This window comes from Misgurnus anguillicaudatus, chromosome 2, assembly GCF_027580225.2.
Source record: "Misgurnus anguillicaudatus chromosome 2, ASM2758022v2, whole genome shotgun sequence".
Lineage (NCBI taxonomy): Eukaryota > Metazoa > Chordata > Actinopteri > Cypriniformes > Cobitidae > Misgurnus > Misgurnus anguillicaudatus.
The window spans coordinates 25,853,105-25,865,430 of NC_073338.2; the positions used below are offsets into that span (position 1 = coordinate 25,853,105).

General features: G+C 36.5%; 2 protein-coding genes across 2 annotated transcripts; both read left to right on the forward strand.

Annotated features, from left to right (window-relative positions):
* The first annotated feature begins 46 nt into the window (after positions 1-46).
* On the forward strand, positions 47-1,796 carry LOC129442214 (uncharacterized). The gene has a single exon (XM_055202132.2). It carries the CDS (start codon positions 621-623, stop codon positions 1,365-1,367), a length of 747 nt encoding a protein of 248 aa, XP_055058107.1. The 5' UTR covers positions 47-620; the 3' UTR covers positions 1,368-1,796.
* Positions 1,797-1,949: 153 nt separating this feature from the next.
* Positions 1,950-11,133, forward strand: ndc1 (NDC1 transmembrane nucleoporin). Its single transcript, XM_073875501.1, has 18 exons — positions 1,950-2,108; positions 2,291-2,411; positions 2,502-2,603; positions 2,709-2,892; positions 3,228-3,357; positions 3,518-3,626; positions 3,713-3,764; positions 3,871-4,003; positions 4,078-4,170; positions 4,264-4,345; positions 6,299-6,463; positions 6,595-6,861; positions 7,526-7,644; positions 7,839-7,889; positions 8,781-8,844; positions 8,928-9,028; positions 9,863-10,023; positions 10,576-11,133. The coding sequence occupies exons 1-18, from the start codon at positions 2,052-2,054 to the stop codon at positions 10,637-10,639; spliced, it is 2,055 nt and encodes a 684-aa protein (XP_073731602.1). The 5' UTR covers positions 1,950-2,051; the 3' UTR covers positions 10,640-11,133.
* Positions 11,134-12,326: the final 1,193 nt, after the last annotated feature.

The following is a 12,326-nucleotide window of genomic DNA, read 5'->3' on the forward strand; positions in this document are numbered from 1 at the left end:
GCCAGATCACATTATTGTCTCAGTGATTAATGGTGACATTGATAGTCACGTGGTTTTGGTGGAGACCATAGAACTTCATTCAAAGCAACATCAGGGTACAGGAGCAAAGGTTTATTGTCACAGATAAGATCTGTCTTGTCTTTGATGTCAGGATTTGATACAGTGCAAACGTTTCATATATCTCCGACTACCATCTGGTTACCACTTTAACCTTTAATATTCACGTACATTAGATTAAATTGGTTATTTTTAACCTGGCACCAGCTTTATAAAATGTCTGAGCTGCATTTTCCAAATTAACACATTTTGTGTCACTTGAAACTGTGCCAGTGTGCGTTGTGTCCTAATTAATGGTCATTCTAGCCTTAGCTTAGAGTTACACTGATGTTGACTCCCAAACCTATAACCTCTGTGAAGACAAGTCAACGTGCTGCAGTTCACCTGCACACAGTGGATTAAAAATAAGAATGGAGACTTCATTTTTGGATCACTAAATGCACTTGAGGCTATCAGTTGACATTGTTTTAATGACCTGGAAACCTTACCACATACATTTTAACCCGACGACCTGTAATAAGGATGATGCATTTGCAATATTGCATTTAGGAGTGCAATAAAAGATGGCTGGGAAAGGGGAAAAGGTGTCTAAATATGAGACGCTTAAGCTTTTAGAAAAGTGCCGAAAGGAAAGAGACGATGCTTTGCAACGCGAGAACGCCATGAGAGAAAAGATGAGACAATATGAGTCAAGAATGAGATCGACCGAAGCTCTCAAACCCAAACTAAAGCAACTCATTTTGGACAACAAGGAGCTGCGGAAACAGGTGAAGACACTGCGGACTGAAATCGGTTTAGAGGCGAGTCCGAAATTTGTTGGTAAAACTACAAAGGATATCATTAACGACCTGCGCGAGAAGGAGAGCGAATGCACTTCGCTTGTTGAAAAGGCGGGAAAATTAAGTTTGACCATCGATGAACTGACTTCTGAACTGGCCAACACAGTAACTTCTAAAACTCTGCTAGAAGATCAAGTCCAGTCCCTGCAACAAAACCTAAAGGATATGACAAATAATCAGCGTCGTCTTCTGAAATTATGGGAGGATAAGAAGGCTCATCGTGAACAGTTGTCACTACCTGCGATCCCGCAGAGACCAGGGCAAAAGCTCGTGGTGCATAAAGGCGTCCAGACTGAAATGTCGATCAGTTCAAACCAGATTTTACCGACAAATGCATTTGAGACAAAGACGCGCCGAGATAGCGATAAAGGCAGAAACCATTTGGAGAGACGCAGCATTACTTTAACAAATGGAACCCACAGAGAGAAACACACTTTAATTCAGAATGAAGCGAAAGGAATACACAACTGAGAATAAACGTCTAAAACTGCATTATTTTAATATTACAAAATGTATTTTTTGATTTATTTAAACATAAACGTTTAAGTTTTAAAGACTAATTTACAGTCCTTACCAAAGATTGATTTTTGTGTAGTTTTATTTATGCTGTAGCCTACTTTTATAAGTTATTGTTTGATTTAACTGTATAAGGAATTATGGGTGTTTCACATTAAATATATTTTATTATTTAAATTAATCTAATATCATTTTTTTATCATATCAGTGTCAATTAGATAAGTTACTGTACTGACATGATTTTGTATAGTTATAATATTGCCAAAGTATTATACATAAACAATACAATATTACAATAAAAACAATCAATGCTATTGAAATGTAATATTTAACGGTGCTGGATAATGGACAAGAAAATAAAAAGAGATAGAAAAATGTCTTATTAATTTAAGACAGTCGTTTATTATATAATAAATTGGTTATTTATTCAATTTAAATGCTATGAATTTATAATTTTAAGTGTTTATAATAATTTATCTAATTTAGAAAAAGCGGATCTTAGGTTTAAGCTACGAAATGTGATTTTACTCAGGCATCGTGTTAGACACCAGCAGTGGTCCTTACGAGGTCCTTCGAATGTGTGGCGCGGTTACTGCGCTTTTGCCATGTTGATATGGATTTTACAGAACTAAGGAACAAATGACCAAGCATGACAAAATGTTTTCACTTAAACAGAATTGTTGGTTTATAAGAAAGGTAAGGACTTGTTAAATAAACAATAAGCAATGTTTTATAAGATCCGACGGTATCAGTAAAGAGTAACGTTACATCATCAATGTGGTTAAACTTTTATACAAAGAACAGTTCTTAAGCATATTATTGTACTTTCTATTGTTCAGAATGTCATGTTATTGTAATAGGATGCATTTTATTTACAGGTGGTCATATGGAGGGCACTGGCGAGCATTGCGTGGACAGTTATCCTTTTACCTGTGACAACTGCACTTTTTGTGTTCGTCAGCAGATTTTGTCTGTTTCATCCCGTACAGTGGATTATAGGTAAGATGAAACTATAAGTCCAAACCATAAACCTTTATTTATTTGTCTCAAGACAAGCTCTTTAGTCAACTGCCCAAACATTGCTTTCAGAATGCACGAGCCTTCTTTCTGCCCCAAGCACCATCTTTTCCCTTGTTGTGCTGTGTGCAGTTGTTCTGATCACTGGCATTTTTAACCTGGAGTTCTACACTTGTAAGTAAACTGGAGATCAGTTTGTCACTTATGGAAAATCACAGATATTATATTTAACCATGTATTGTATTGTGTGCTGAACACAACCCTTTGTGTATCTTTCAGTGGTGCCTTCTATCCCATGTTCCCGTGTGGCTCTCCTGGGGGCAGTGCTTCACCCATGGCAGTGTGTCCATTCTTTAGTGTACTGCACCATGGGCATGTTGATGATGTGGTGTGCTGCTGTAATCATTGGTGGACGTTATAGTGCTCTTGGAAGTCCTTGCAGGGCAAGCGAGAGCGGTGAGATGTTGACCTGATTTTGTTTGTTCCATATACAATGACCATTCAACAAAGGATGATGTTGGAGTAATTGCATCCTAGACATTCCTGTTATTTCACTCTCAGGCAAAGTGACACTGATTCGGTCATCTTAAGTCGTTCTAATTCACTTTGTCAGTAATCTTATCCCATGATTGCCTGTGGGTCAGTTTTGCCCTAATGTAGGTCAGATGTACTTTTAAAATAAATATATTAATTGTGTCTGCCTGTTATATGGTGTTAAATGACAAATTCTATTAGTTCTGTGTAGTTACTTAAAAATGTAAAAAGAAAAATAACAGTTTCTTATGTTGGTTTTCATAGCGGTGAACCCATGACCTGTCTGAATGAGTATCATCTCTTTCTACTCCTGGCTGGGGCCTTCGTGGGATACAGTCATAGTTTTTTGGGAGTGGTTCAAAATATGTATTATGTGTCCTTTCAACCCATACAAGTAAGTACTTGGCTATGCACTTCAGTTTGCTAAACATGCTGTCATACTGTCAAGTATCAGTAAAGAATTAGGCTGTGATTAGTATTGAATGAATGTGAACTGAATTATTAATGCATTCATGAATAAGTCATTAATGCAAAACCACATTTGTCCCTCCCAGCAATACAAGTACCTCCGGTTTAAAGGCTCCCTTCCCATGGTGGTGAAATGCAGTGTTATTCAATCCTTATATTCAGCCAGGAACTTCATTGCACTCTATTTCTTTTTTGGTAAGATCTACAAATAATCAAATATGCATTCATTTAAAAAGAACCTGCAAAGAAAGGAGATGAAAATGAGTGTGTCCGTGTTTTAGGGTATGTTCCCAAGGCCTGGATTTCAAGCACACTTAATCTGCATATAGACAGGTCAGATTTTTCTATTTTATAATAAAATTTTGTATATTAACCAGATTGAGTTAAACAATGAGGAACAGCTCACGCTGATGCGTCTGTATTTTCATTGTTTGGACAGATCTGTTCAGCCATTGGATTCATTTACCGGACTTTTAGATTTCTCCCTCCTCTACCATCTGTCCATCAGTGGTACCTTCTTGTACCTAACCTGGTACATCACTGTGCTTCTCTTCAGGATCTACGTAACAGAGGTACTTAAGTGCAATACTTTAATTCTGGGCGTTACTCCAAAACTGTACCCTGATTATTGATTATGCTTTACCAGGCCTACAGTTTTCCAGTGCAACCTACATTTACTGAGGATGCAGAGCAGTGTCTGCCTAAAGTCCTGTCTGAAAAAAACTCTTTAGTCATGAAGGTCGGTTTAAGTTTTGTCTTTAATTGTTCTGTGTTTGTACTATAGATATTATGATTAAATAATTTTTAACTTGTCATGCTTGTGTTTTCACAGTTTTTGGCCCTGCAGGATTTAGCGCTCTTATCACAACACTCCCCTTCACGCAGACAGGAAGTCTTCAGTCTCAGTCAACCAGGTACAAACATCGCTTGTGTGTAGTCTTGGCGCATACTCGCACTATGCGTACCAAACCATACCCAAGTACGTTTCACTCCCAAAAACCATACCCTGGTACGCCTGCAGAGCTTGTCTCTGGTACGGTTCAGTTTGGTTGGGCGCAATGGTGTGACTAGGGCTGTCACGATTAATCGTGCAAACGTGCGTTTTGTCAATGAATGAATTTTAATGAATTACGTTGAAATCCCGGCACATCCCAAAGCCAGGGGGCGCTCTTGTGCAGAAACTCCATTTGTGCCACAAAAGAAGTAGCATTATGCAGGGTTCAGACCAGCCGCAGTAGAGGCGTCAAGCGTGAGTGATTACAATGTTAAGTCAATGTGAAGACGCGTTGACGCGCGTCTGGAGGTCTCGTGGCGTTAATGAGGCGTTTAGTGCGGTAGTGATGGGAGAAACAAAGCTTTTCGAAGCTTCGAATCAAGTGAACCAATTGCTTCGAGAATTGATTCAGTTTTTCGAAGCAGTTTGAAACACCACACACGCTGGCGACCCCTGCTGGTCAAAATAGTGTAAAGCAAATATGGCCAAACATTTTACACTTTTTTTACAAAATAATAGCAAGATTTTTATTGAAATATGGTTAAAAAATTATTTAACTTAATTAATATTTAAAAGTGTATTATGTGTTTTTTGTTTTATTTAGGGCAAACAAATCATTAAAACTAACTACCCTTTAAATTATGCAAATTTTTGTCATTAAATCTGTCTATAAACAATAAATAGACAAAATGGCAGCGTTATTGGTCAGAAGGATAAATGTTTTATGAACTTTTGTAATAAAACTGACCCGAGTTCACCGAAACATATTAGACACTGGTCATGTGATCAACTCCCCCTAGTGGTGAACCATCAGATTTTCGAAACGTTTCAAAACAGTTATGACGTAATGAAGCCTCGTTTGCTAAAATCACCGGACTTGGGCCAGTTTAAAAAAACACGCTCCGAACCACTGATTCGAAACAAAAGATTCATAAATGTTTCAAAGCCTCATGAAGCAGTGCTTCGAAAACGACCATCACTATAGTGCGGTGCGGTAGATTTGATTTCGCCTCATTCGTGCGTCTAGTTCGCACAAATGGCGCGAATTGAGCATTGCCGAGCCAAACGCGCCAGTTGAAAAATTCGAACTTTTGTGGAAAAACGTGCAGGGTTAACCAATCAGGAGCTTGCTCTTGTAGTGACGTGATTACAGAAAGCAAGCAGAGTCGCAGAAGCCCCTCCCATGATGCGAATTTGCGCGTAAATGTTTTGATAACAAGAATTTCATGCGCAAATGAAGTGAGTAAACTCAAAATGTTCAAGCGGCAAACTAGACTAAATTTTGACGCCTCAAACGCGGCTGGTGTGAACCTACGGTTACAAACGCTATTCCAGGAAATATCTATAGGAATATTTATATCGCTGATTTTCAGGTATTTTCATGATCATAAAGAATACTTTGAATGATTATGTTTGACGAGTGTTGCTTTTTTAAATGCACGTTATAAACGACTCCGACTCATAATGATTTTAGATTGATAAGGACTTCCTACTGACAAAATGCGGTAGTACACGCACAATCTGTGCATGAAACACAGAATTGATTCTAAATTGATTCTAAATTGATTTTAGAGCATTTTTAATGGGACATGCGATTAATCGTTGCAGCCCTAGGTGTGACCGCAAAACGTGGTACGCACTAGGGTACGGTTCAGTACAATGTGAGGATGCCCTTAAAGTGGCATCCCAGTAGCCAACTTGAACTTACCTTCCAATTTTTCTCTGGAGAAAGATCTGCAGAGCAATGGATTTTTATTTTCAAACAATTATTACTGAACATCAGCTATTTGTTTATGGCATCTTATGTCTGTACTCAAGCTTTCGCTAAAAATGCTTTTCATTACTTTCTAAATAATGTACCCTATGTGTCTAGGCGGTCATCCTCATAACTGGAATGCGATCAGTAAAGAATGCATGTCTCTTCTGAGTGAACTCACACTCAGACTGGTGGCTCATCAGGACGCGGTCGCCTCTAATGGCAGAATAAAATCCCAATCTACCAGCAGTGACACCAAATCTGGCTCTTCAGGCAGTTCAGGTGAAGCCACTTGTGCCCATGTTGGATGTTATGCATCTAATCTTGAACATAATTTTCACGCTTACCCTCCTAACTGCTAAATTGCTAGTTGATCCTACTCTTGACATGACATTGTTTCTCTTTCTCTGTAGTAATTTTAGGGACAGAGGACTTGCCCGAGACACCTCGACCAAATATGTCACTCAGGACACCTGGATCTGTCTTCCTCAAGTCATCAATGGCGGGTGTGCACAGTCCTCTGACCGCTCCTTTCACCCCAGATCTGGACAGCCCTTACGCCTCACCTGCTATTCGCCGGCTGGCTGGCAAACAGGATGCTCAGTCGCCCTGGTTTGGCTCTCTGCAGAGCCCTCATGTCATGAGGAGAGGCCCTAAACTGTGGAGTAGTGCCTCCACAGGTGAGGCAGACAGATGAACACTGTCACATTGGACCATATCAAATTATTAAAATTAAAAAATTTCCCAGGAAGCACTTGCTTTATTTAGAACAGATTAATTTTTTTATGTATAAAAAAAAATAGTTTTGATGATGCCGTAGTTCATACCATGACAGCAAAATAATGTTATTGTACACACTCCGTTATTTAAATGTTATTAGTATGTATATTTGAATATTTATTATCAGGGATGCACCGATATATCAGACTATAATCAGTATCAATAAAAGCAATTTTTTCCATTATTGGACATTGGACGGTTGTTTAAAAACAGCCGATGATCATGAAATATTATATCCTGGCAATCAAAAGGGGGCAATTTTTTATCAGAATTTAAAGTAATCAGATATTGTTATTGGCACAGAAATTTAGTATCTGTGCATACTAATTAATTATATTATTAGATTAATTATTTACAAAAATTAATTCAGTGACATGTTGCCACTATATATGAAGTATTGCTCAAGTAATGCATTTTTCTGTTCTTTATTAATGATTGTTTAAAGCAGTATTTTGATTAATATTAACATCAGACAGTGACCTGTTTATGCTGCAAAGATTTATGCACAAATCTGTTATTTTGATGCATTCACTTTCCAACCTATCCTGTTTCTGTATTGAACAGACTCACAAGCCAATGGCAGTCCTCCTGGCTCTCCTACTGCTGTAACTAGTTCTCCTCTAGCCGAACCAAATCAGAAACCCAGCTTCCTGGCCCAGTGGCTACAGAACAGAAAAGAGCAGGTACCGTCTAATCCCAGATGACATGTGTATTAATTCTTGGCTTTCAAGCATGTGTATCCACAGGAACGAAAACTGACACGCTTTGGAGTATCCAGTTCAGTTTAGGAAAAAGTCAGTCACGTTTCAGTGTGACACACGGCTTATAGTCACTTGTTAACTTGTGTTCCTGTCATATTCTTAATTGTTCTGCTCAGGTTAAAAGCTTTTTGGCAAAACGGGTGCTGGTAGTGTATTTATTTAACAAGGTAAGATTAAGCATTCGTTATTTGAATGATCTTAAAGGGATACTTCTGCGTATAATGAAAATTACTCCATGGTTTACTCAACCTCAAGCCATACGAGATAGATATATGACCATCTTCTTTCAGACGAATACAAGCAAAGTTATATTAAAAATGTTCTTGTTCTTAAAGGTTTATAATGACAGTAAACAGGGAACAGGAAACAACTTCTGACCTTGAATCTCAAAATAGTGCATCCGTCTTTCACATATGTCATGCACAGGGTGGGTTAATAAAGGACTTCTTGGGGGAAATCGATTGAAGATCGTATTGGATGTTACTGGAAGCTAGTTATTAAAGTTTTTAAATATGGATATTTTTCTTACAAAATCACTTTTGAAAGAAAATGGTCTTATGTATCTCAGGTGGCTTTGGGGTGATTAAATCATGGGGTAATTTTCTTTTTTCGCTGGAGTATCGCTTAAATCTGCATGCTGTCACAGAAGTTCTTTATAATGGGAATCATTAATGCATGCTTAGATTTTGTCTATGTTTCAATTAGCACCATTTGGGTTTTTTTGTCTGTCTGGCCACCTCTTTAAGCCGTAGTTTGTCTTGGGTAGTTCTGTGAACCAGTTTACATACAGTTTTAAAAGAAAATTTAATTATGGCGGCTTTTATTGATTAGTCGTATTACAATTTTTATTTCATGCAAAGTGGTTACATTTTCTACCATCCACATCCATGAAATATATTTGTTATGCAGTTATTAGAGGAACTGTATATAAACTGGGTTTCTATTTTTAGGTGTAGTTTTCAAACCTTTAAAATCCATTACTAATTTTATGCTTAAACCTAACCCTGAATGGACTCTTTCAGTGAGTGACTATACTGACATTTCTATTATTTTGACAGCTTCCAGAAGCCTCCAGCCAAGCTCTGTTTGCTGACAGCCAAGCTCATATCTGGGCTCTTCAAGGTCTGAGGATTATAAATAATGTTTAGGAGATTTTCATGCTTTTTTGTAGGAACGTGTATATTTAAGTTGGTCTTATTTTAAAGGATTATCTCATCTGGTGGCAGCCTCTTTCTCTGAGGACCAGTTTGGTGTGGTGCAGACTACATTGCCTAACATTCTCAGCTGCCTAGTGGTTCTGTTAGAGGTAAAGCAATTGGATTCATAATAAAAAAATCTGGTTATAGTGTGAAAATTTGAGAGGCCTTAAAAATGTTGTTGTATTGATTATATATAAAAAAGATTTTGGTTCCAAAACGCAATAAATCCATTTTGACTAATTTGGGTAAAAATGTGTTTTCTATACCAAGAAAGTGACAAGATGAAAACCATTATTTTCTGTTACAAACTTTCGCATAGCATCTTTAAGATATAATAACATTAAAAATTCAAATCCATAATTTGATTTTCAAAGATTTATTATAAAAACTGATCATTTTTTTTTCCGCAAAATGCAATAAATCAATGACACTTTTTTTTTAAATGCTATAAATTTATTGAATCAATATATAAATATGCATTCATCTTTGCCATGTTATATTCACTTAGTTGACTGATTGAAAAAATAAACATTAATGGCATTAATCAAAACACTTACTTTGTCATATTAAGAAAACTGTCATTGCTGCTGTCATACTATATAATCTAGATTATATATAAATATTTATTATATAAATATATTTTTTCTTAAAATTATACATTTATGTGTGTGTATTTATATAAACATAATTATTATACACAGTACACACACATTTATTATATAAACAAAAACTTTTATTCTGCAAACGATTAGTCGCGACTAATCGTGAGGCAGCACTAATCTACATTCATGTCATTAAATAATAATGAAGTATTATATTACTATATTATTATGTACTGTATAGTTATTATAATATTATATATGACATGTAAATTCATTTGTCAAAAGTACTTCTGTCTAAAGATACTAATGCAAGTGAAATAATAAATATATTATTTCTAGGCTGTTGATAGACACTTTAAACTGCCTCATGCCTCCAGCAAGCCTGTGAGGGCTGCCTGCAGTATGGGTGACTCCACCTACAAAACTCTAAGGTTTGCATTACGAGCTGCACTTAAAAGCGCTATCTACAGGATGACCACCACTTTTGGAGATCACTTGAAGTAAGTCCTAACATTTTAAGGGGTAATGTGTCCCAGCTTTGTTTTGGAGAAATTAAACCAAATAAATTAAGTAAGCAATAAGATATGAGAGGCTGTGCTGTATCGTGCACAGCTGAAAGGCGTTGACCCGAATCTGAGTCAATGTGACTCCTTCAGCTATGACTTACTCACGATACAGCACAGCCTTGAGTGATTTTATTGCTTTTATAGAATAGTTACCACACACACAATACAAATATTAAAGCATAAAATATGTGTCAAAGAAACTTTCAGGAAGGAAAATCACTAGTAGTTTAGTTTCTGGCCATCTGTGAACAGCAACAGAATTACACGTTTACATTGCTGAGCAGTGATACAGAGCATTGTTGTGTGTGCAGTGGTTTATTTGTAAATAAAACACAACTTTTGACCAATCAGAATCATGCACTGGAATCAATCTTTTCATATATCCTTTTATATTAGTTGGGAGGTCATTTTTTTAAAGATTAATTTTTACAGTGCAGTTGTGCATGTTTTATCCATAATCCTACTGTTAATTTTGTTTGTTTACAGTGCCGTGAATATATCAACAGAACATCGGAAAAGGCTTCAGCAGTTTTTGGAGTTTCGAGAATAATGCACATGCCACACCTCTCTCACAGATGCTCTTGGATTTGCGTACGCTGTTCAGCAGAAGCAAGCACAACATCACAGGACAATATTCGTCTTTTAAAGATCCGATATTTATGGAGGGTTGGCACTGTACTTCACCCAAGGCCTTGTTAAATATATTGCTGTAGAGTCTGGGGAATGAAATTCCTATCACATTGTAATTAAGCTGTTCATCCTTCATAAGGGTTAAAGACTGGTGGGTGTTTCAGGAATTGATTCTTCATCAGAGTGTATTTAATCTGCTGTCCCTTAAAGAAAGTGAGGGTCTCAACTTACCTTCATTTTGGATTGTGCTTTTTTGTTAATGTTCCTATTTGAGATGTTTTAGTAGCTCTCTAATTGGATTGCAAATTATGGTTACCTGAATCATGGCTCATCGGTTTGTTAATCTGTTTGCCATGAACATATTTGTGTTGTTTCATGAGTTCTTCATAAAAATAAATAAACTTTTGTAAAATATTTTCATGTAAATGGCTGCAGAGATTTTTGTTGTAATAGGAGGCGTGTAATACCTTTGATGAACGGCAAGTGTCGCTGTTTGTGTTCTCTTATGACTTGCATTGCGCAACAATTTTGACAGGCCAACGTGCGATTTCATATTTGCTTTTAACTTGAATAAAAAAATTAAACTCGGATTTGAACACCGCATATTATCGTGTTTTACTTTGAAAATATTTCATGCTTAATGTTAACCCTACGTAAGTTGGTACATTGTAGGCTAATGTCAGCATTAATATATCAAGGGTTATTTTTGCGTCAATTTGAGCTGCTAGTAGTCTATATCTTACCTTTTGTTTACCACAAAGCAATAAATATTGCTTTATAAAAAAAACAATTTTGCTCTGTTGCTTAACTAATAGAGCTTGTGTCAATAACGAGAAGCTCAGGTTCACAGATGCTTATAAAATGTATAGCTTGAATGGAATGCAAGTAACTTTGTATAAAAGCATCTGTTAAATGCAGAAATGTAAATCATGCTTTAGTTGACCGGTTTAAGTTGAGTAATACGTGTGAAGGCGGAACCTAAGTCTCTTGTAAACTTTGCTGTGTAAGGTTGGTCTGTTTTAATGGGTTTGGTTTTTCACTGAGGGAAGGATGAAGAGTTATGTGTAGTGTTGGTGAAGATGGTGTGAATCAACCTTTGGTGAGTATACTGCACATTTACCTCATAAAAAACCCACAAGTAAATAGCATATACAAAAGGTTACAGCTTTTAATGTCAGTATAATTGGTTATGCGATCATATTTTGGGTCTGTTTGCATAATCAATTAGTGAAATGTGTAGTCAATTACTTTGTTTTCATCTCTTAATCTTTTGTGTCAAGCTCAATTTACAAAGATATTTAAAGTGCCGTTTACAATTGAAAACTGGTTTTGTGGATTCGCAAAGCAAGTTTTTTTATTTGTTTTAGAAAAACTTTAATTTTTAACTTTCATTGTAATATACTGTGCTTTTATTGTAAGTCCTGGAGATGTGTGTGCTTACTGAACACACATTAGATTGCTCTTGGCAATCGTCCAGTTGATTTAAGTTACACTGTTTCAGATTTCAGGAAACATAAATCAGTTAGTTATAGTTTTTAAGGACCTGGGATATTTAAAATGCAAACACGGAATACAGGAATGATAGGCAACATGGGAAACCGGCAAAG

Coding starts and splice junctions, on each gene's coding strand:
- LOC129442214 (XM_055202132.2), top strand. CDS start 621: ATGGCTGGGAAAGGGGAAAAGGTGTCTAAATATGAGACGCTTAAGCTT.
- ndc1 (XM_073875501.1), top strand. CDS start 2,052: ATGACCAAGCATGACAAAATGTTTTCACTTAAACAGAATTGTTGGTTT. Junction 4,004..4,077: donor TCAGGATCTACGTAACAGAG/GTACTTAAGTGC, acceptor ATGCTTTACCAG/GCCTACAGTTTTCCAGTGCA. Junction 4,346..6,298: donor CTTCAGTCTCAGTCAACCAG/GTACAAACATCG, acceptor CTATGTGTCTAG/GCGGTCATCCTCATAACTGG.